Source organism: Maylandia zebra, linkage group LG6, assembly GCF_041146795.1.
Source record: "Maylandia zebra isolate NMK-2024a linkage group LG6, Mzebra_GT3a, whole genome shotgun sequence".
Classification (NCBI taxonomy): Eukaryota; Metazoa; Chordata; class Actinopteri; order Cichliformes; family Cichlidae; genus Maylandia; species Maylandia zebra.
In genome coordinates this window covers 5466408-5489324 of record NC_135172.1, presented here as the reverse complement: position 1 = coordinate 5489324, position 22917 = coordinate 5466408, and the positions used below count along the sequence as shown (strand labels likewise).

Sequence of the window (22917 nt, the reverse complement as noted above, 5' to 3'; positions counted from 1 at the left end):
TGGACTAAGCACCCGCCTACTGAGCATCTAATTGGTTCAGCCATTGATTTCGTCACGCTTTATCATGGGCTGTTTGAAGCTGTCAATCTGGCTCATCTCCCTCCCCCTGTTTATCTTCCACTCTGACCTCTGCCTAAGGCCCAAAGCAACAAATACTGAATTACTTAAATGCTTAACCAAATTACACCATTTTTAGTTCTTAAATGAGTGGCTTTTTTTCTACACGAGTCGTTATGATATAACCGAGGCCATGTGTCCAGGAATGCCAGTCAATGAAATATTTCACATAACTAGAAATCTTTTATTCTAAGCCAATACAAAAAAGGACAGCTATCGATTAAGTATTTATATATAACACATTTTGACGTGCTAAAAGAAAACATGCACATTTAACAATTAAATAATATAACTATCTGAGAATATACTCCAAACATTCAAGTTACATTTTGCTGTTTCTTTATTAAGTTTATTTTCAGTGATAGTTTGATTTAGTTGAATTTAGACACTGCTTAAAAAGTGGGAAAATGTTAAGAACTAAAGCAGTACATCACAACAAAAAATATGAACTATTAGTACTAATTCAGGACACATTCTGATCATGGAGTGCTAGAAAAGACCAGTGAAACACAAGGTTCTCCTAACAGGGCAAGTCAAAGTGTGTGTTGTGACAATGGCTTGTGGCTGTGTCTGAAGTTACTTCCTCAAGCATGAAATTTGTGTTACTGTTATGCTTTCTAGTAAGTAAAATAAAGTCGTTATCTTAAATGTATGGTAATGAAATCACATAATGCAATCATTCACATCTGTCACAGCCATGACACAAAAATGATAGAAAACTAGAAAAAATAGTGAGTTTCAAGGGATGAAACAAGACAGCTCAAGCTTGAAAGTCCTATAATAAAGAAACATTAACCTTTCACAATTTGGTCAGATTTCTCTCTCAGAGAAAGAACACATGATGACATTTAAAATATCAGTCCTCTGCCTCCTGCTCCTTAGTGTCAGCAGCATGTTCACTGTCTTCTGAGTAATTCTCGTGATCGTCTGAGTATTGGTAACTTTCATCAGAATAATGGCAATCATCCCCAAGACAATCCTTCTCTGTGTGGTGACTGTCTTGGTAATTAGACGAGACCTCGTCGCTTTCCTCGTCTGCTCTTCCTCCCTCCTTCTCGGCTGGATCATCCACATCATCATCCAGGAAGACTTTCCTATAGTGAACTGGTTCATAACCCAGGTCTGCTTCCTCAAGGTCACTAATTATTAAAAGAACATAATGAGTAGTGTACCGACTACTTATTAACAGATAGAATACTGAGTTTAGTAAGTTTGTAAGCGTCACAGATTTACCTCTGCTTGCTCTCGCTGGATGGAGACAATTTGGGTGAAGATCCTAATTTGCCTGCTTTACTGCTGATAAACTCCTCTGTCACGTCACATCCATGCAGGGTGTTGGTGTAGTGTTTATCTGCAGCCTGTTTGGCATTCCTCTGTTACAGCAGGACAAATTCAAACTATTAGAATAATTAAAGATGTACTGTAAAGAAGGAATATGTTCTACTTAAAGAACATATTCCATTTAATTACTTAAGAAGTAATAAAGAAAGTAATATAAGTTAATGGCAGTCACAATTTTTATAAATATCATAAAATCATGATAAATTATGATATTTATGATATAACTCGGTAATAAGCAATAGTCATATGAACAAAAAATATATGATCATGAAAATATGGTGATGGAATAGGATGATGAACAGGTTGTTTGAGATAGAAATTCAAACTGTGGAATAATTCATATTTTTGTGCTGCTGTCATTTTAAACAAAAAGTTTACTTTTTTGACAAGAAATGCCACCTTGGCAGGACCCTGTTTTTGGGTACTTGTGTATGTGTGTGTGTTAAAATGTGTTAAACCAGGCCGGGTTTAACCTGATTGCTGTGAAACAGCTGTTTCACCCTCATTCAACCCCAGCGACTTTGAGTGACCAGAAGTTCTCGCCTGCCTGACTTTCACCTACCGGAAATAGCCCCCTGACTGTAACCCCTAGCCATGATCTTGAACTTCTCCCAGACCCATCAATAAAGTCATTTCAGAGAGGCAGGCTCTCGCTTCAGCCACTAAGAGACTGTGGGACAGTTTTGATCTGAATTTATGGCCTTCTGACGAGTTAAGTACGCAGAGTTTTTGAAATCAACCAAGACAGCTTTGCAGACTTTGCAGAAATACACAAGTCCTTACCAGCTGCTCCACAACTCAGTCTTGCTGGTCCCCTCACCACATTCAGGCGTATTCCCACTTACAACATTGCTCTTTCAGATTTTTTTTAATAAAATGCCAAAGAGCCATTTTTAACCTCCAGTAAAGAAGACTTTGCATTCATTTGGTCCCCAAATAAGGGTCCAATGTGGCATTTTTGGTCAAAAAAGTAAACCTTTTGGTTTAAAATGATAGCAGCACAAAAATATAAATTATTCCACAGGTTGAATTTCTATCCTAACCTCCTAAGACCCGAACTCTTCCACGGCATGCATTTTTGATTTCTCTTTGATATTTGGGCTGATTGGGACCCAATGAATGTAAAAACAAAGAATGACCAGATATTTTTTTTTTACCTGATTTTTGTTTCTAAGAAAAATGAGAACCACATATGAGGATATTTGTTTAAAATTTCGATAGAACAGTAGCAGTATAATGTCCTCGTAAGTGGATATCAGGCCCTTGTAGAGCAAAATTGAGTATTTTGGTCTAAATAACCCAAAATGTGATGTCCACATATGTGGACGCAGGTCCTAGGAGGTTAAACAGCTTATTCATCATCCTATTCCATCACCATATTTTCATGATCATACATTTTTTGTTCATATGATTATTGATTATTACCGAGTTATGAAATATTATAATTTTATTATAGTCATAAAAATGATGACTGCCATTAATTTTTATTACTTCTTTTATTACTTCCTAACTCATAAATCGTGGACGTAATTCACTGATTTGACATAGGGTACCAAAACCAGCAAAGAGAGGGGGAGAGAGAGAGAAAGTATCATAGTGATTGTCATAGTGTGATATTATTTTGTTGTTGGATACAATGTTTGTGTGTAATTATCAGTAGAATGAAGGAGTGAGGAGAATAGAGGGAGGGAGAGAGAGAGAGAGAGCGAGAGGACACACGGATTGTACAAGAGTGTGATAAGATAAGATAAGATAAGATAAGATAAGATAAGATAAGATAAGATAAGATAAGATAAGATAAGATAAGATAAGATAAGATAAAGACTTCATTTATTCAAAGGGAAATTCTTTTGTGAAGTTAGCTGGAAAAACAATAGTTATATTTCACCAAAAAGTTGAAATGCATTTAATGGATGCTTTGTGTGCTTTCCAGCAAGAAAAGATTTCTGCTAACATTTTACACATGAATATTTACTGCTTGGCTTCTTTGTAATTGTTCTTTCATCAAATTTAAAGCTATTTCGTTCTAATTTCCCTCACATTTTTAAATCTTTAGAGGCACATATATATCGTCATGATAAAACCCAAATGGTGTAGTAAAAGATGAAAGACAGCAGGTTTGTCATGCAGGTGATGATGTGATATGATGTGGCTATGTAGTGGTTACACAATCACCTGTGCAACTTGCTCCAACAACAGTGGCCTTCCCTTCACTCTCTCCTGCATTTCTTTGATCTCCTGCTTGTATTCCTTCCTGCGCTGAAGATCCTGTTTCCTATAAACATAAGAGTGCAGTGGATCATCTTTCTCATTAAAGAACATGGAAAAAGAAAAAAAGTGCATTTCCTTACTTTAAGACAAATATAAAACTCAACTTGAATGTACTGCATGGCCATAGGAACTTGCAACCAAGCGTTTCTTGCAAAAACCTGCTCAGCAAAGCTTAGAGTGAAAGTAGCGCTGTTTTCAGCATACCTGAACTCTTTGAGCTTGTTTGGATGGGTCTGTGAAAGAGCTAGGTGGGGGTCATTGGCCTGGGCACGTTTCAGAACTAGCCCCTGCAGCCTCTTCTCCCTTTGCATCTGCCTTTCCCTCCACCGCTCCTCCTCCTCCTCAGCCTTCTTCCTCTGCTGCAGCACCTTCCTATTCAGGTAGAAAATTTGGTCATGGATGTAGGAATGTTTACAGGTAGTGCAGGTAATTAAGCTTATGGGTGCAAAAACAAGCTATATAAGTGTATTTGGTTATAAGGGTTGCAGGGGAAGCTGGGAGGAGGCCTTCTTTTTAATCACGGAAGACAGCTGGTGAGGACTTTGTCTAAATGGGACAATTCACTGTCTCTACTAAAATGATGGAAGTTTTTGGTGCCCTAAGGTGGTACCTCACAGCCTCATGGCGCTTTTTTGTGGCATCTGTGACTTTGGCAGGGAGGACCTCCAGGCTACCTGAGAGGGATGAACAGAGGCTTGAGTTTGGCGTCCGGGTTGGCCCAGGGCTGATGTATGGCCAGCGCAGTGTTCGAGGGCTACTCTGCTCCTTCTCGATATCAGTCAGGATCCGTTCCCGGTGTGAGGAAATCTGTGATGTCCTCAGCTCAAATGGTTCACACGCAGTCGCAGGCTTTATCTCTTTTCGTTTCTCCAGATGCTTCTGGAAGCGCCTATAACTGGCATTGAAATCTGGTACCTCTTTGTTTATCTGCGGCCTGTGTGAAAAGCCATCATCCCCCCCGACTCCAGCTTTGACATCTTTGCGATTCTTCCGTTCACTGAGCCGTCGTTTGAGCATGCTCGGAGGCATGGAAGCATTGTGAAGCATCTCCTCAGCCCTCATCTGTATCTTGATAGACCGATACAGCTGCTCCTCTTTCATCTGCTCCCCTGATGCTGCTATGTAGACAGACTTTGGCACAGGCTTGGCCTTGAAGGGTTTCACTTTCTCCTGATCAGATGGTTGCAGGTGACGTAGTTGTCTCTGCTCCTTCTTCAGCCGCTCCCGCTCCAGGAAGCTGAATGGCTTCTGTATGGTCCGGAGATGCTGCTCTTCTCGCTCTCGCATGGCTCGCCGTCGTTCCTCGTTGCGCTCTTGTAGCTCATCATAAAGTGGCAGGTGAATGTGTGCAGGTACGGGGCTGGCACGGAACTTCCTCTGACACTCTGTCAGTTCTTCCAGTTGCCGTCGCAGCTCTATGTTTTCCAGTTCAATCTCTGAGCGTGTCTTTATGCCTCGCTTTCGCTGCTCAGCCTCACGTAGTGTCATCTGGAAAGGTTTTGGGACAGTTACTCTATCTTTCCGGTGCTCCCGCTCTCTATCTTTATTCCTCTGTTTCTTGTGCCCTGTTCTCTTTTGTGGTTTATTTTGGTCACTTGTTAGACTGCGCAGCGAAGCAGAGGACAGGTGGGCATGATAGGGGGACAGCTTAAAGTCCTTCCACATATTCTTGATGTGCTCTTTGGGGGAAAACAGTATGCCTTTTTCAACATTGTTGCTGGCAGTTTGATCTTCATCTGAGGAGTCTGAATGCCCAGAAACCCATCTGAGTTCAACAGCAGAGTGAGACTTCCTCAAATGACAGTGTGAAGCTGTAGCAGTAGCATGAACCCACGGCAGTCTAAAAAAAAAAAATAGAAGAAGAAAAAACAAACTTGAACAAAAGTCATCAATAATAATACCAATTATTCAATTTATTAGTTTTGTTTAAGAAAATGCTGTGAAAAATGTCATTCACAATTTCTCAAAGCTTATTTTGTCCAGTCAGCAGCCCAGAATCTAAACAAATAAATTCCAACTATATAAAAGCCTCATAAAATTCTTAAAATTGCCAAAAGTGTCAATATCACTGGTTTATTGTTGGATACAAAAGTTGTGTGCTTTTCTCTAATCAGAAAAGGACTATGGTCACAGGTTCACATTTGCATAGCTTCACTATATGTTTTATGGGGTTTTTGTCTGTTTAGTGTTGTTCCAAAAATTCTTTACATACAGAAAGACAATGAACAAGTGTTTAGTTCCTTACATAATATTGAACAAAATCCACCCACCTCTGCCTTCCATCCATCACTGTCATATCTAATGGCTCCATGGACTTGAGCTGCAGCTTTTGGCGATACATGCTCTCCAGCTCTGCCATGGTGTGCAGGTGGGCCTTCTTCAGTTCCTCCAGCTTGCTGTAGTACTCCTCATTGGAGAAGAAGATTTGACTGAGGTCGAGGCGATCTCCTGCTGCTCTATAATTGTTTATCATGAAAGGGCCTCCTGTCCCAGCGTAGTCCTCATCACAGTAATCAGAGCCTGAGTCCTCATACTCCATCTGAAATAGTCACAACAATCTCATACTGCAATCAGCAGCCATTTTATATCTAAATATAATAAGTGACCAAAATACACTGCACTTATACACTGCCCTGCGACAGACTGGTGACCCGTCCAGGGTGTACCACGCCTCTCGCCCTATGGCAACATGGATAGGCTACAGCCTCCCTGCAACCTTGCATAGGTGGAGGAAGATGGATGGATATGCTGTTCCAGTGTTGGATGCTTATGTTAAATATGATCAAAGTTAATAATGAGTCATAATAACAATAAAGAGGTCAGGTAATGTACAAGTAACCTCTGTGAGCCACATGAGATGTTTCCATTCTCGTTTTGTTTTTGGCTCTGTGTGTCAGTGATAGGGGATATCCTTATCTCACCAACACTTTTACTGTGGGTTCAGATGCTTCTTCCAGCTGCTGTTTATCTCTTCAATTTGCAAACGGCAGCAAATCATGAGAAGGTTTGCTGGCTTATTAGGGAGAGGAGCTAAAACAGCTTGTTTCAGACAGAGGATGGACTGAGGGGCTGTATCAAGTCCCAGTATAAGATGAATAGGTAATATCTGAGTGTGAATCGTGCAAAGCTATTCTAGAAGAGTCCAAGAGGCAAAATACAGAGGTGGAAATGACCAGAATAGGTCATCATTAGATAACTTTTTGAACAATATATGTTTGGATTCAGTATATTAAATGTTGCATGGAATAAATATACGAATTGTGAAGCTGTCACGTTCATCCATTTCATGTTCCTACATCTTCAAACATAATGGCTTAACCACCACTCATTGAGCACTCCTCCAGGACTAAGCCTATTATGCTGTCACAGCAGCGACACTGACCATATGTTGAGGCACGACAGGCAGACACACAATTTACATCAGGTGTCTGCCTTCACAACTTTTTACTAAATTATCAAGATCCTTGATGGAAGAACAGCAGAAGATGAGTGATTTTAGGATTATACACTAAATGTGACATCTGATAATGTGGCTGAGATGGAAGTCCACAAATAGTATGCTAAACAAATTAAACAGATCAAATCCCTTCCACCACACAGGCTGACCTTAAACTGTCAACGGCCTGTTGGAACCAGATCAGAAACAGTGTGTGGCTTACTTCACAAAGTAAAGTCTGGATAATAATGGAGAAAAAAACCTTTAAATACAAATAGCCGATTCTACTCTGTTCAGACAGACAGTTTAAACTTAATATTTAAAATACAATGTCTCAAATTGTAATATGTCAAAGATCCCAGTAACAATAAATGTAAAGGTCTGTATAGAATGACCGGGGGTCTATCTATGTTAAATTACTATTACTAAATTATTATTATTATTATTATTATTAAAAAAAATTTTTAACAATTGTCGGAACAATAAATTACTTTTTTTGCAGGATTAAAGTATTTACAGTGACTTAGTCTGCAATTTTTTCTCCAGCATGTAAGTAATGCACTTTCTGTGTGGATTTTCCTCCACCATTGAGGAAAAGGAAACATCTAAATTAACTATCTGTAAATTAACCAGAAAGCTACGGTTCATGTCAGTAAAAGGGGGCTGGCAGGCTGATTATTAGGGGATTTTTAAACAAAAGGCAGGTGTTGTAATTGATAATCGGAATCTGTACACAACAATTAAAACTCAGTAAAAATTACCTCTTTCTCGTAATCCCGGTTGTCGACGTGACCTGTAACCATGCACGGCAGGACTCTCTCGCGTTCATACGAAGCTAACGGCGCTTTGGTGTGCGGGTCTACCGGCGTTTTCAAACATGAAGTAACCAAAACGTTTTTCCGGTGAGCATTTGCCATGTTTTTGTAAATGTTGCTTTTTATTTATTTATTTTTTTAAGTTGCGTCACAAAATCACTTGTAGTAAGAGTACTCAGTCGAGATAACAAGCTCGCTCTCTATCCACATGCAGGTAGCAAGTGAAGCCCTTAGCAACAGAGAAGCTTGGTTGGGAGGGAAGTGACGGAGAGTGGCAGGAAATGAAAAGCCTTGGGCTCCATACAAATTAAAAGCACCAGAATTTGTGAAACGAATAGTTGAACAAAAAAAATGTTGCAATTGCCTTAATGTATTGATTAATACTATGACATAAGTTATGGATGTGGAAAAATTAATCCTCCAGAAGTACCCTTACTCACAAAATTGCAGTACCCCAAAATAAATTTTAAGTCTAAAGATATGGTTAAATCTTAAGTACTTTGCATCTGTGATGCAGATTACTTATACAAATTAGCTAGAACAATACATGATTATTTTTGAGACTTATGTTCTTGTCTGCTTTGCGTGATGGATATTTAAAAATAATTCCTTTTATTTGATTCAGTGGTGAAATTTAGCAGTTATTGTTATTCTTAACTGTAATCTTCAGTGTGCAAGTTTGCTACTTAGACATATGACAGGTATCTTGCATGCTCTGATTATACAGATTAACAGAAACAAGACAAAAGGCCAAGATGTGAAGGTTCAACTTGCTTTAAAAGATATAATCACACAGACAGGGAATGAATGTCAACAAAAAAAAAAAAACAAGTTGTTTTTTTTTTTATTAAATTATGCAACGTAACAACTACAGTGGAAATCTGAACAGAATGGTGTTAACAGAGTCCTCTGATCCCTTGCAGTGTGAGCAGGCTTGGTGACAAAACTCAATGGACAGACCTATCGGGTGTTCACCTGCAACAAGAAAACACATTTCCACTGGTTTGAACTGTAATCTAATAAACTCAGATTTTGCAAAAAGCCAAAGGTAGTATACAAGAAATTATCTTAAAATAATTTCACTTTAAATGTTTAAAAAAAAAAAAAAAAAAGATTAAGTCTTACCACATCATCAATCTTCAGGATGCTACGGACCGTCTCAGTGGCCAGTGTCAGTGCACTGATGGAGACCAGTAAAGGCTGCACCACCAGCTCCTCAAGGATGTTGGAGATCCCTCCCTGTTGCACATACAACAAATTGTTTGGTGTGTGTCTTTTGTGTCTAACTGTTCACATTTCAAAATTCATTTTACACTGACATTCAACAGGAAAAAGAAAATTAATGCACTAAAAAACAAAACAAAACCCCACAAAAAACAAACAAACAAGACAATAGTTTTATTGGAGAGCAACTAGAGAACATTTTTATTGGATAAGTAGCTTAAATATCTACTTCTGTTAGCAGTACCTTCTCCACAAAGTCAGGCTATGCTAACTTTAAAAAATAAATTAATAAATTAAAAGATCAACCTTGCGAACGTTGATGCCAGCCATCTTGTCTCCCTGTGCGTGTCTGTTACGGAGCTCCGTCACAGTGGAGATGGGGTTCAGGCCAGCATTCTCGGCAAGCGTCGATGGGATCACCTCCAGGGCATCAGCGTATGCCCGCACACAATAGGCCTCCATGCCAGCCAGTGTGCGTGAGTACTCTGCCAGACGCACAGCCAGCTCAATCTCTGGAGCACCACCTCCAGCAATGAGAGCCCTGAGAGACAGAGAAGGCAAAAATGCAAAAGCCATTGGAACTGATCCTATTACTGAGAGAAATTAGGATCAAAATAAAATAATAACAACTAAAAAGACATTTTCAAAAAAAGAATACATCTGTTTGAATGCTCTCCATCAAAGTTGCTGAAGCAACCCATTGCGAAAATAATGGCGAGCTTTCCTAAATACTGTTCCTCTTGTTTGTTACGCTCCTGCAGGATGCGTCAGTGCAAAAGCGCCTTTGTCAGAGGGCAATCGTACCTGTAACTGTATCTAAAGGTGTTCTTGAACAGTCCAACTTTGCCATGTGAGCCAGCATGGAGGGGTATGTTTTCAGGTTCGTTAAGAATTTTTTTAACAATGAAATTTACTCTTCAGAAATGACTGACTGACCTCTTCTTGACCAGGCAGCGGATGACACACAGAGCATCATGGATGGAGCGCTCTGCCTCCTCAATCACAAGCTTGTTGGAGCCGCGCACCACAATGCTCACCGTCTTCCCAGGGCTCGTGCAGCCTGTGATCTGCAAAAGGTGGCAAGCGAGGCACAGAGTTGTTTCAGCTCATTTTTTCCTCAGCTGCAAGTGAAACATTCTGTGTCCTTTAACTCAAAAAAAATCAACTGAGTTTCTCTGAGCAAAGACTCAACTGTACCTTGACTAGTTTGCCGGACCCATCCAGATTGACTTCCTCTGCTAGCTCTGCAGTGCCAAGCATCTCTGGAGTGAAGTGGTCGATGTGGGCGATGGGCTTGGTGCCAATAGTCTAAAGAAGGGGTGGGGGCTTCAGTTAAATGGTGTGCAATGCTAAACACAGTTGTCAAAACTAAATACTTGCTCACAAGTTAAAAGTGTACAAATCTTGTTAACTGATGATTAGTTTCCTATAAAATTTTAAAAAGTATAAAGTGCTGCCAAATGTGATGTAGATCTATATATGTCCATTAAATACTGTGTGAAAAACAGAGAAGCCGTGGTTCATTTGACAATACTAACCTTGCAAATGAACTCGATATCCTCTCTCTCAATCTCCTTCACCACCATGATCTTCATTTTGTTGAGGAAGTGCAGGGCGAGGTCACTAAGAGCATCTCTGTTACATGACAGTTAGTTGTTAGTGTGACAGATGTTTCGTGTATCAGAAGAAGACTGAAATGCATAGCAGAGTGTGTTTTTCTCGTGTCCTTCGCTCCCTGCATACCTGAGGATGGATTTCTGGATGAGCAGCACGTTGCAGCCAGCCTTCTTAATCTGTTTTACCAAGTTGAGGATGTAAGCACGCTCCTCCCGCAACACGCGGTCCATTTGGGCGTAGTCTGACACCACGATCTGGTTGTCCATCTACATGCCCCACAAAAACCCAACAGAAGGTCAGAAAAAGAAGGCTTTTCCTGAAGGAATACATAATGGTTCACAAGAACAGCACTGACAGTGTTTTCTATCTACTGAAAACAATGTCTTCTCTTCTGTATGACTGGAAAAGGAGCAACGATAGCAGTTGAAGCAGTCAAAACTGTAGCAGCAGTTCACTGTTACAATCTGAAGCTGAGCATAAAAAATAAGGCAGAAAGGGTTTTCTTGTCAGCAGATATTCATCAAGCGACTCACATCAGTCTTGGGAGGGGACAGACAGAACTGAATAAGGCCAATTTTGGCCTTTTCCACTCGGGTCACACCAGTGTTGGCAACTCTCTGGGTCAGCACAAGGCCGTCTACCAGCTCACAGTCATCAATGGTGCCTCTAAACACACAACACACACGTGATTAAGCCTAGCAAAAATCAGAAGAAAGTGCTTAAATAAGAGTAGAAAAACAAACAAACAAACAAAAACACTCACCCAAGCTTCTTGATGATTTTGATGTCCTGTAGGTCGACACCAGTGGCTGTGGCTGGGTCAATGACTCGCATAACAGCATCCACACTCATGGGTGCCAGCAGGTTTGAATACTGTGACACCACCTTGGAGCACAGTGACGTGGTGGCACTGTTGAGCAGCGTCTCACGGTCACTCAGCTGCACTGGCTGGCTCATGCCCGTTAGCACCTCCACGCCCTTATCGACTGCCTTTTGGAACGACTCCGAAATGATGGTGGGGTGGATACCTGGCAGGTGAGACAAGTAATTAAACGGGCTCAATTGTGCTCAATTAAAGGTTCATGTTGTTATTCTTCAACTTTTCCAGATACACAGCTCAAAACGATCCTTATTTATCTTGTATTGGGCTTTAGCGCCATCTTAAGTTCATCTGCTGTGCAAAATAAGCCTTGCAAAGTAAAGGGAGTCAACATGTCCAGTGCGTGAATTCAAAATGCGCATAAAAACAAACTACAAGATACAAAAAAGACAGAAATAATTCTACTATTACTCTTAAAAAAAGAGAAAAAAAATTAAGCTGTAGCATCACTTTTTCGATTTTTCAATCCCCTAAAGCACTCACCTTTCTGCAGCAGCTTGGAGCAGGCATCCAGCAGCGCTCCAGCTATCACCACCACAGAGGTGGTGCCATCACCAGCCTCAATGTCTTGGGCTTTGGACAGTTCCACCAGCTGAAACACATTTGGTTCAGGCCATATGAGTTAATCGCCGAATTAACAACAGTGTTTGGTGTTTAACGAAGCTTAAAATTATACTTAGAAAGGGAGCACTCATAGGTCCGTTTTAGTTGCAAAGCTTCTGTGCAGGCTGCTGTAACGTACCATTTTAGCAGCAGGGTGGAGCACCTGCATCTGCTTCAGGATGGTGGCCCCATCATTGGTAATGGTTACATCACCCTTCTCATCCTGGATCTGAAACCAAAAACAACAGCCATCGTTTAGATACAGGTGTGATGAGGGGCCTGGGTAAAGCCATCAAATCTGTTCACTGACCATCTTGTCCATGCCTTTGGGGCCCAGGCTTGTTCTGATGGCATCTGCAACAGCTAACAAACAACAAAGGGATGGATGAGAACACAGGTAATAACCAAGTCAAGCAAATTCCACTCATCTTGTCTTGCATTTTAAAAAACAGAAGTGAGGACTAATATTCAAGCTTCTTCTTGGTAAGCACAGCATATTCATGTTTATGAACTAATGAAAACATTTCAGTATCAATATCATTGATATAGCAGGAACCTCTATGTTGTACATTACCTATTAAAATCAAAGGGATCTTACTGAAAACTACAAACATGCGTAATCTAGTTCAGCTGACAGCTCAGCAGCATTACAACCCAACAATGAAGAGATTGTGCTGAATCATTAGCATCCTGTAGCAAGTGCTCAGTAGTGCTCTTTTTTTGTTTTTTAATTAAACCCTCAAATTATTATATTATTATTCATGTATTAATTTGCTTCTTTTAACTAATCTGGAAAAAGTAATACAAGCACCCATAATGGTTTATTCAACATTAGATAAAGATGTTGGATTCTTGTAAACTATTAACTGACCATTATCTGTTATGGCCGCTGTATTGTATTTATATAGCAAAGAAACGCCGTCAACTATAATGAATGAGATTTGGACTAGGCGGAAGGTACCGTCTATAGGACCAGGAATAACGGTGCCCAGCAAACAAGCAGAGCAGGTTGCTGTACAAACCCTGAATCCCATATTAGCTGCTTGATTAACTATGATTATATCAAAATACCTTTGGCGGCAGAAATGTTACTATAGCGAATCTGCGCCGGTTTGTCGCGGTCCACATACGCCCCTCCTTTGTTTTTGCCTCCGTTGGAAAGCTTCGGTGCTGCCATCGCTTCAGGCATCTTGACTTTATAATCGATGGGAAATGTTTAGGGGAGTCTTCAGAGTCAGACTAGTGAACTCCGGCGCTGAAACACCACAGTTCGGCTTCGGATGGACTCAGATTAAGGAGCCGATACCAGCACCCTAGTTAGAAGCTTCCAGATCGCCGGGTGCTGCAGCAGAAGGAAGGACCCGGCTGTCAAATTACCCGGCGCTTGGAGATGACGTTTGCAGACAGTAAAGATTGAGTATAGAGAACCCAGAAGTTATTGATTAGGGTTTACTGTAATTTATTAAAACAACATTTTTATCCATGTGATATCAATAGCATTTGCTATCACCTATGAACTTAAGTTTAGCCCTCGTCTTGTTGCGAGAGGCAAAATTTTATCCTGAAGCTTCTCCTCTTTTGATTAGTTTTGTCTGGAAGGGCTCAGACTACAGGAAAGGGACCCTCTATTGACGAACGTGCCTTACGAATAACTGATCATCACTGTTCATAAAAAACACTGTTCTGTCAGGTAAGTTTAATTCTGCTGTCACCCATAAGAGGTTGTGTAGATTGTCTGTAGATTATTAAAACTTGTTAGCTAGCTTAGAGTATCAGAAAATTGAAGTGAGCCGTGCTGGAGCTGCAGTTGTTGGATTGCACAGGCGTGTTTAAGATGATTAGCTGCAACAGTCGTTTTTTTTGTTTTTTTTACACAATCTCAGTCTTCCGATGGCACAAAATTCTTATAATTAATAGTTTATGGTTATTTTAAGATGTAAAACTTTTTATTGTTGGTTTAGATTTTTTGTTTTGTTGTTTGTTATGTGTAGACATAGCACTGGTTCACCCGTTGAGTTGGGAATATTTAATAGATCCGTGTTAAGTAGCTTAGCAAATAAACATTGTATGAACATGGTTAGGTTCAAAGGCTGGACTAAAAATGCGAGAAAAAGCAGCCACTGCCCAAAGAAACACCTTGAAAGCCTTTCAGAAAATAACTGAATAACTATTTTTCGAGATCATTTTAAAAATTACAAGACGTTCTTGCGCCTTGGGTACAAAATATACAGATATTTAGGAGTGGCTCAAGAGTTTTGGGCAGCACGTTAGAAAGCTAGGATCAGTGCACTCTGGGAGGATGTTAACGCTTCCTTAAACATATTTGCTGTGGGATCTGGTGAGATGGAAACTGCTGGTTTGAGTATCTGTTCAGACGCTCACACGTGCTCTCTCTGAGATTTGGGGGAGGGGGGGCTTTAATGTGTCTTTTTTCTTTTTTTTTTCTTCTGTTTTTTTAACACTATCTCTGACAAACATACGTATAACAAACAGGAACATGACTGCACAAATATTTGGAGCACTAGGTCTGAGAACAGCTGTGTAATGGCTCTCTACAGGCTGAACAACAGTCACAGATCTGCACTGTAAGCCTGTTGATGCAGTGACAGACAGCTGTTCTCCCACTTCCTGGAGCAAAAGCTGTGTTGCCTTTTTGTGTGTCGAAATATGCCAGACAAAATACTTCTCTAAAACAAAATGTGAAAATGTCCAAATGGTGAGAAAAAAAACTCATAGTACTTACAGTAAAAGTAAAATGAATCAGTTTATTATCTAACTGGAAACTGTGTGTTTTAACCATAACCAGGAGTTTCGATGTTCTCCCCTTGTTTGCGTGGCTTCTCTCTGGGTACTCCAGCTTTTTCCCCACAGTCCACAGACATCCAGCTGTAGGTGTGAATGTGGGGTGTTAATGGTTGTCTGTGTCTCTGTTAAACCTGCATCAGGCTGGTGACCTGTCCAGAGTGTACCAGCCTCTCGCCCTATGGTAGCTCAGATGGCTCCAGCCTGGATGGATGGTGTTTTAACCACAGTTAGATATATGCATGCTTATTAAATAAGATTATTTTCATGTGGTTTTTCATGCAGTTTTTTCTTTCTTTCTTTCTTTCTTTCTTTTTTTAATACACCTTATAATAAATATCTTGACACATGCTCAATCATCCAGGTGAGTAAATCCCAAAAGTTGATTCTGTTCATCTGGACGTAACGTTTTCAGTGGGAGAAACAGAAGAACATCATATCAAGAAGACCCTGAGTAAATGTGGTTATCCCAGCTGGACATTTGTCAAAGCTGATCCAGGAGAGCTCCAGCTGATCCAGGAGAGAAGGACAACTGTTGCCTAAGCAAAAACCCTTAGTGATCCCTTATGTGTCAGGGCGTATCGGAACGGCCCAAATTTCCCCTTGTGCAACAATTAAAGGATCATTCTATTCTAACAGCTGAGATGCATTTTTTTCTCAGCACTGCATCTCTGTGGCTTTTAAACCCCAAATCACACAACGCCAAAAATTGGTCCACCCCAAGGATCGTGTCCCCCAACACAAACAGAGTAACATAGTGTACGCTGTTAAGTGCCAGGAGGATTCCTGTGATTTATACATCGGGGAAACCAAACAACCTCTGGCTAAGAGGATGGCACAACACAGAAAAGCCACCTCGTCAGGCCAGGACTCTGCAGTCTATTTACACCTACAGGCCAGTGGACACTCTGGATGTACACAGGGAGGAACGCTGGTTTGAGCGCGGAGTCAAGGAGGCCATTTACGTGAAAAGGGAAAGACCATCTCTGAATAGAGGAGGGGGAATAAGGGTACATCTGTCACCATCTTACAATGCTGTGATTGCAGCCATTCCCCAACTCTCTGTGATGGTACTCATGGTCTTTGATCAATGGTTATGACAGTTTGCATAAATAATGATCAAGGAACTGAGCTCCCAGCCCATTGTTCATGCAGTTTTCAGTCATTGTGCAAATGCACTGTTTATAAGGTTGGGAAACCTGCAGTCAGCTGAGACTGCAGAAGTCACTTGGATGAGTAATGAAATATTTCTGCCACTCAAAACGCTGCGTCCAGGTGAACACAATCAACTTTTTGGGACTTGTAATAAATAACACACAGTATTTACAAAAGGCAGTTAACATCTGCAACATTTTAAGACAGAATAGCCATTTATCATGCCGAAATGTTCATGGTTCTCCTTTTGCACTCTGCAGTCATGCTGCCCCTGAAGGAGAAGGATAAACCAATCATCCAGAAGTTGCTGTCAGCTGGCTGCTGCGCTCGCTGTGTCCTCAGATTCTGCTGCGTGAGTGTGCAGGCGGCCTACCGGAAGCAACCAGAGGTGAGGCTCATGCTGCAGACGCCGCTTTTATACCTGCTATATTCTTTAATCGTCATCTTGTTTAGAAATTATTTGTTGGTTTGTTTGTATCGTGGCTTATGCAGAGAGTTACAAGGAAGAAAAGATTGTGAATACTTATCTTCTTGTTTGGGGAATGTATGCTCTCGTTGTCGTATTCTACAGATTTCGTCAGTTGCATTAGTAAATATGTCAAAATACATGAAAGTTCTAATTGCATTTTCTTCGACCTGACACAGGAAACACTTAAAGAACTTCAAATTTTCATCAATGATACAGAAAATGATAAATGTCAAGATTCAGTAGCTCTAGACTCCAGAGATGATTACAAGTCCAAAGATGCTGCAGAATCAGAAACATCTGAAGACCCTCCCAATAAAAGAGCAAAACTGGACACCAGTATAACTGATGTTCAGTCAGAAGAAGAGGCAGCCGCTGTGGTCAAATCAAAGGATGGGGACTCACGTGTATGTGTGGTGTGTTTGGGAATCCTGCAGGGACTATGTGGTACAACCCAGGCGATAAAGGTGTGTGCGCTCGACAGTATTCACTGTTTCCATTTACACTGCCGTCAGTGTTAAACTGCTGTTTCTGGTGTGTGTTCACAGATAGCAGAGGCAGTGAAGGCTGGAAACTACGAGTTTGACACACTGGTGCTGTCTGTGTCTCTGCCCGCTCAGCTCTGTGTCCGCGAGGTCAGTATGGTTGTGTGTGTGTGTATGAACCATGCTTACATATTTTGTGAGGACCAAAAATTGGAATGGTACTATACTTGTGGGGACAAAGTCAATTATGAGGATAAAATGCTCGTCGCCACGAGTTTGAAGACATTTTTTTAGACTTAAAATGTGGTTTTAGTGTCAGGGTTACAATTAGGTTATGGTTAGAGTTAGGCTGAGGGTTAGGTGTAGTAGTAATAATAATGATAATGATGATAACACATTTTATTTAAATGCGCCGTTCAAGACACCCAAAGACACTTAACAGTAGAGTAAAAACACATAATAGAACAAAGAACAATAAGAACAATATAAAATACACAATAAGTTCACAGTGAATAAGCAAACTTGAACAGAGAATCAGTGTTTCTTATATTCGGGGTAGAGAGTTCCACAGGCTGGGACCAGAGCAGATGAAGGCTCTGCTTCCCATGGTGCTGAGGCGGAAAGAAGGCACAGCAAGTGCAGAGGAAGATCAAAGTGAGTGGGCAAAAGAGGTAGTGCTTAATAGGTCAGAAAGGTAAGCAATGTTATGAAGGGCCTTGAAGGTGAACAGAAGAAGCTTGAATACTATTTGGAACGTCACAGGGAGCCAGCGACGTTCCTGAAGGACAGGAGTGCTGGTAGGAGGGGTTCTGGTAATAATGCAGGCAGCAGTTTTAAACCAGTTGAAGCTTATGGAGGGATTTTGGAGGGAGACCATTGTAGAGATAATTACAACAGTCAGTGCAGGAGGTAACAAGACTATGAACAAGGATTGATAGAAAGGGGTTAATTTTGCATAGATGGAAATAGGCAGAATGGGTGAGATCATTGATGTGTGATTGACGTAGGAGACGAGGTGAAGAAATGTGACAGTGTTGACTTCCCAGCACAAGTTAATTTGAAACAACCATTACTTAAGGCATTTTTGATGTCAACATTCTAACCTTTGTGGTTTTTGTGGATTTTTTTTCTGTGTCCTTTGAGTTTTGGGTAATTGAGATGGATGTCTTGGTACTCGCAATATCGTCCATTTGGTACTTCACAGTTTTTCACGTTATAAGTTCATTTCCAGGCATTCATACATATCTGTAATATTTTCACTGGATGTTCATTTGTATTTATTGCTTATGTAAAATATCTGCGCACTGTTTATGACAATTTCTTTTAAAATACTGCAGCACTCCTGTTGGCTCTACGTGAAGAAGGAAGTGAGGTAAAGTATTTGTCGGCTACGTTTTGAACATCAGTCGATGTACAGTCAAGAGTCACAAGGAATCAGATGTTTAATTTAATATTTTCAGAGAAAAGGGCTTAGTGCTCGACAAGGACGATGTCATCCAGGTCAAGGAGGCCTTCAAGTGGATCATGCAGGGCATGGTTACCAAGGAGCTGGGGGGCATTGCTGTGGTTACCAAGGTCAGCCCGTTTGAGGTCAGCGTGGAGTTCACTCATCCAGAGACAGACGCTGACTGCCACTTCCTGTGAGTCCTGAACTCTTCAAGATCACATGAAATTTCTGAAACAGCTCTTGGTGAAGAACATGAAGTTGGAGGGGAAAGGAAATATTTCTGAATTGCTAACATAAAAAATGACCAGTAATAATTAAGACATATCCATTTAATTTAGAAAAATCCATTAGAAGGATTCCCAAATTCCCTGAATTTCAAAAGCTAAACTGATTTTAGATTAAAACAGGAACAAGATGTGCTCTGAGTTTTGAAATGTAAAAGATTTATGGGTTAAACAATGTCCTTTTTACAGAGCTGCAACATGTCCTGACTGCTTCAAGCCCACCAAGAACAAACAGGTGAGGAAGCAGAGTTTATCCTTCAAAATAATCAGGACGACTAGTTTGTCTTCATAATTTAATTGAAAGTTCAGTAATAATGTATACTTTATTGATCCCTGTGGGGAAATTCCTCTCTGCATTTAACCCATTCACTCAGTGAAGCAGTGGGCAGCAGCGTGTAGGGACGGTACTTTGCTCGGGGGTACCTCAGGGTAGCCGTTTAGTGGATTCGAACCCCCGACCTTCCGATCACGGGGCCACCACTCTACCTACTGAGCTATCCCTGCCCCTGTGTGAATCTGTATCTTCTCTCTGCAGTCTGTGTTTACTCGGATGGCGGTGGTCAAAGCTCTGGAAAAAATACCCGATGCCAAATTTTTGAAGTAAGGATCCTCTTCATCTTTAACGAGTAAAAAGTTCTATGGAATGATTTTGAAATGACATCTTTTATTCCTTCATTTCCTTTCTCCAGGCACTACCCCTGTCCTCCAACGCAGCCTACCAGCAGTTGCAGCCCTCAGGTCCAGTGTCTGCACGTGTCTGTGTTTGTGGCAGGTGACGTAGGACATTAAGAACATCTGTTTGAAATGTTGTTGTCTAAAACTGACAGCATAATAAATAGCATAATGATGTCTCCTCGTGATGTTTAGGGAGATACAACAAGTTCTGTCGCAGCCTACCTCAAACTCCCTGGGTGATCGATGGAGAGAGGAGGATGGAGTCTTCAGTGGAGGAGTTGATCGCGGCGCCTATCCTCTCTGCCTTTAGAGCGGATGGTGAGACCACAATCGCAGCTTAAATGAAGACAAGCACAGTTTTTGGGGGTGTTTTGGTTTAGTTTGGGAGCAGGTTCATTTTAAACGTGAGCCAGCTCGACTTTTAAAACCAGAGATTTTGTGACACTTTTTCAGTGAGCAGATTTTAAACTGTGTAATAACTATTGTACATTTATTCATGTTTATTTATATTATTACTGTTTTGTTTTTTCAGCACATGACACGTGACTTGCCGTAGAATAAAATCTTTCTCTGTTTTCGGGGTTGCAGGTTTTAATTTCTCTTCATCTGGCAGAGAGGATGTGGATGTCAGGACTCTTGGGAACGGTAGGATTTTTGAAACTTTGAGATTTTGTCAGTTGTGAAGATTGAAGAACTGTTTATTTTATCGGGTTCATTGGTTCGATTTGGCAGGACGTCCATTTGCGATGGAGCTGCTGAATCCTCACAAATCCAGATTCAGCAAAGAGCAGATGAAGCAGCTCCAGGAGGTACAGATGTGTCCTTTCACTCCGTCCATTATTCTGCAGTCACTTAGTTGCTGAACTGAAGGTCTCAGCAGCAATATAAGAGTTTCCTTATTAAGCCTGTTTTACATTATGAGAAATGTTGCAGTGACTGAAAATATTTGAATTCAATCCCTGGGAATCTCTTCTCCCTTAATTATTTTAATTTGTAATATTTTACTTCAGCCAAGAACATCTTAAAACACAGTTATTTTCTTTCGTTGTTTAGCATTTTGTTAAAATGAGTTAGTCCCTGCATTTGATTTGAAATATGTTAAAGTTGTATATAAGTAGGAACTGACTTTATTGCATAGTACTTTTTTCTTTAGAGCATAAACTGTAATAAAAGATGGACATGGACACCTTAACATCAGGTATTGGTTTTGGCATTTTGAAGAGTTGACATTAACTCTGTGGAGGTTGCCATGTTAGGATTTGGAGCAAGAAGTGAGCTTATTTGGATTAGCGTTGTTGCTAGCAAGCTTGATTATTGCTTGCTCATGTGACCCTTTAATTAGCACTATGTAATAGGAAAAATATGGAACTTAAGGTACCAAAACAGAAGTGCAAACCTGTTGGACAGGCTGTACCACACAGCAAAAACCTAGCAGAGGGGGTCAGTTCAATCAATCAATCAGTGGTGGTAAGACCTATCAGATCAGTTATAGCTACCACACCTGTCAATCTTAGCCACCACACAACTATAGAAATCAATAATAAATTCAGATGGATTAGATATTAAAGGCATTTGGGATCCATACATTCCATCCATACACAAGGTTGTAAAGGGAAAATATGTGTTTTGCACCACAGTGTAAATTTTAGCATTTTAACGTGAGAGTTTGTAAATTTGCAGTTTTGGGCAATTGGCAGATCCTTTTTTTTCAGCCTCCTAAAAAAATGCTTGTTTCAAAGTTAAGCTGACAGAAATGTGCGTTCACTGATGCAAAGACTTTAGGCCTGCTGATATTATTTTTATTTTGTTCTTAGACCATTAACCAGTCGTCAGACAAAATCAAAGTGAGAGACCTGCAGATTGTTACCAGGTGAGAAAATGACTCATTCTGCATTTGTACAGCGACATCTCCAACATATGTGAAAGACTAAGAAAGTAGTCCATGTTTGCTGTGTGTTAAATTGCAGAGAGGCTATGAGTCGCATGAAGGAGGGAGAGGAGGAGAAGACCAAGTCATATACAGCTCTCGTGTGGACCCAGAAACCCATCCAGAGAGAAGACATCTCTTTTATTGATGACATCAAGGTCTAGTTGGTCTAATTCATAACCTGTTGAAATTGGAGTGTTTTAACACTCAAACATCAAGAATCAGCAGTGTGACTGTTGTGTGTCTCATCAGGATCTGACTCTGGACCAGAAGACCCCTTTGAGGGTTCTGCATCGACGGGCGCTGGCTGTCCGACAGCGAGCCATCCACAGCATGAGCACTCGCTTCCTGGACTCTCATCATTTCTACCTACGATTGAAGACGCAGGCCGGGACGTATCCTCACTTTAAATGGCACATCTGTGCGATGATGAATTATAACATTGCACCGGTCAGTCTGTTGTTAATTGAAACGATAAGCTAATAGAATATTTTACCCTGAATTTTATCTGAAACCTGCAGTGAGACAAAAAAGCTCCTTAATGCTCCGCCAACAGTTACATCAAAGAGTTTGTCCACGGAGACTTCGGCCGAACGATTCCCAACCTGTGCCAGCTGCTGAAGACTGACACAGACATCCTGGAACTGGATGTGGAGGTGGGAGAAAGTCACATCTGTAAAACAAATATTCAATATGTTTGCTTTTTTTATTATCATACAGAATATAACTGTCACTGTCTTTTCTGGAAATGTTATGTCCCTAAATTCCTACTTGTTGAATATGATGTTTCCCTTCTCAGTCTGTGGATGTGGACTGGCCTCCCCCTGTGCCAGAGTGAAAGCTGCACTGCCACGCAGACGCTGCTCTTGTCCTGTTTCTGAGAGGATTCGGCTTGGACTGCACTGGTTCCATCTGCTGCTGGATTCCTGTTAGACCACAGTGCTGAACTGTCAGCAAACGGGTTCTGACAGTTGTGGTGAAGCCATGACGGTGCTTGGAGGAGAGGAAAACACAGTTCTCTCGGTTAGCTAGTCTGCTTTGTCTGGATTTATTTTTCATCTTCACATCATCGACTGTGAATCTTGAGTCTGAAGTAATTTAATAAATAATAGTGCCCTTGTTCTGTTTTGAGTTTTTTCAGGGCCAAGTGGACAAAGTAGTTTGTATGTAAAGATGAAAAACACGCTCCTTCTATTTTTGTGTACATACTGGTGCTTATTTGCTTTCAATTAAAGTGTATCAAAAACTATCATTTGTTCCTTTGAAGCAGAATGTCAAATAAGACAGGCTAATGTGTAAAATGTAGTTATAAAACCTAAAAAAGCTCTTAAACCTAAAACATTTTATTAAATTGTATTCTATTTTTTCTGTA

General features: G+C 40.6%; 3 protein-coding genes across 7 annotated transcripts; 1 reads left to right on the top strand and 2 right to left on the bottom strand.

Annotated features, from left to right (window-relative positions):
• Window positions 1-289: 289 nt before the first annotated feature.
• Window positions 290-8669, bottom strand: fam161a (FAM161 centrosomal protein A). The gene is made up of 7 exons (XM_004562192.5): window positions 7927-8669; window positions 6000-6268; window positions 4340-5569; window positions 3934-4101; window positions 3634-3733; window positions 1351-1490; window positions 290-1256 (listed from the first exon to the last, which is right to left on the bottom strand). Exons 1-7 carry the CDS (start codon window positions 8080-8082, stop codon window positions 974-976), a joined length of 2346 nt encoding a protein of 781 aa, XP_004562249.3. The 5' UTR covers window positions 8083-8669; the 3' UTR covers window positions 290-973.
• Window positions 8670-8784: 115 nt separating this feature from the next.
• Window positions 8785-13510, bottom strand: cct4 (chaperonin containing TCP1, subunit 4 (delta)). Its single transcript, XM_004562191.5, has 13 exons — window positions 13376-13510; window positions 12615-12667; window positions 12444-12533; window positions 12185-12293; window positions 11585-11849; window positions 11355-11487; window positions 10948-11087; window positions 10743-10839; window positions 10402-10512; window positions 10141-10271; window positions 9511-9745; window positions 9106-9219; window positions 8785-8955 (listed from the first exon to the last, which is right to left on the bottom strand). Exons 1-13 carry the CDS (start codon window positions 13491-13493, stop codon window positions 8941-8943), a joined length of 1611 nt encoding a protein of 536 aa, XP_004562248.1. The 5' UTR covers window positions 13494-13510; the 3' UTR covers window positions 8785-8940.
• On the top strand, window positions 12563-22917 carry pus10 (pseudouridine synthase 10). Of its 5 annotated transcripts, none has more exons than XM_004562190.6 (18): window positions 12579-12701; window positions 13891-13994; window positions 16522-16649; window positions 16907-17194; window positions 17276-17362; window positions 18550-18584; window positions 18673-18852; window positions 19133-19178; window positions 19479-19543; window positions 19633-19715; window positions 19811-19936; window positions 20207-20263; window positions 20351-20427; window positions 21433-21488; window positions 21586-21703; window positions 21798-21940; window positions 22102-22201; window positions 22345-22917. In XM_004562190.6, exons 3-18 carry the CDS (start codon window positions 16524-16526, stop codon window positions 22381-22383), a joined length of 1626 nt encoding a protein of 541 aa, XP_004562247.3. In that variant the 5' UTR covers window positions 12579-12701; window positions 13891-13994; window positions 16522-16523; the 3' UTR covers window positions 22384-22917. The 5 variants fall into 5 exon arrangements, with proteins under 5 accessions (XP_004562243.3, XP_004562244.3, XP_004562247.3 ...); XM_004562189.5 differs by lacking the exon at window positions 12579-12701 and adding an exon at window positions 13579-13710; XM_004562186.6 differs by lacking the exon at window positions 13891-13994 and having other exon boundaries at window positions 12563-12701.

Bases quoted from the DNA above. Each gene is read 5' to 3' on its own strand.
- pus10 (XM_004562186.6), top strand. The intron at 18,853-19,132 runs GTGAGTCCTGAA...TCCTTTTTACAG, and splicing joins GACGCTGACTGCCACTTCCT to AGCTGCAACATGTCCTGACT. The intron at 20,428-21,432 runs GTACAGATGTGT...TTTTGTTCTTAG, and splicing joins AGATGAAGCAGCTCCAGGAG to ACCATTAACCAGTCGTCAGA.
- fam161a (XM_004562192.5), bottom strand. From the start codon at position 8,082: ATGGCAAATGCTCACCGGAAAAACGTTTTGGTTACTTCATGTTTGAAA. The intron at 4,102-4,339 runs GTACCACCTTAG...CTACCTGAATAG, and splicing joins AAGCGCCATGAGGCTGTGAG to GAAGGTGCTGCAGCAGAGGA. The intron at 1,491-3,633 runs GTGATTGTGTAA...CTGCTGTAACAG, and splicing joins TGTTGGAGCAAGTTGCACAG to AGGAATGCCAAACAGGCTGC.
- cct4 (XM_004562191.5), bottom strand. From the start codon at position 13,493: ATGCCTGAAGCGATGGCAGCACCGAAGCTTTCCAACGGAGGCAAAAAC. The intron at 12,668-13,375 runs GTATTTTGATAT...GTTGTTTGTTAG, and splicing joins TAACATTTCTGCCGCCAAAG to CTGTTGCAGATGCCATCAGA. The intron at 11,488-11,584 runs GTGAGTGTTTTT...TTGTGTGTTTAG, and splicing joins AAAATCATCAAGAAGCTTGG to AGGCACCATTGATGACTGTG.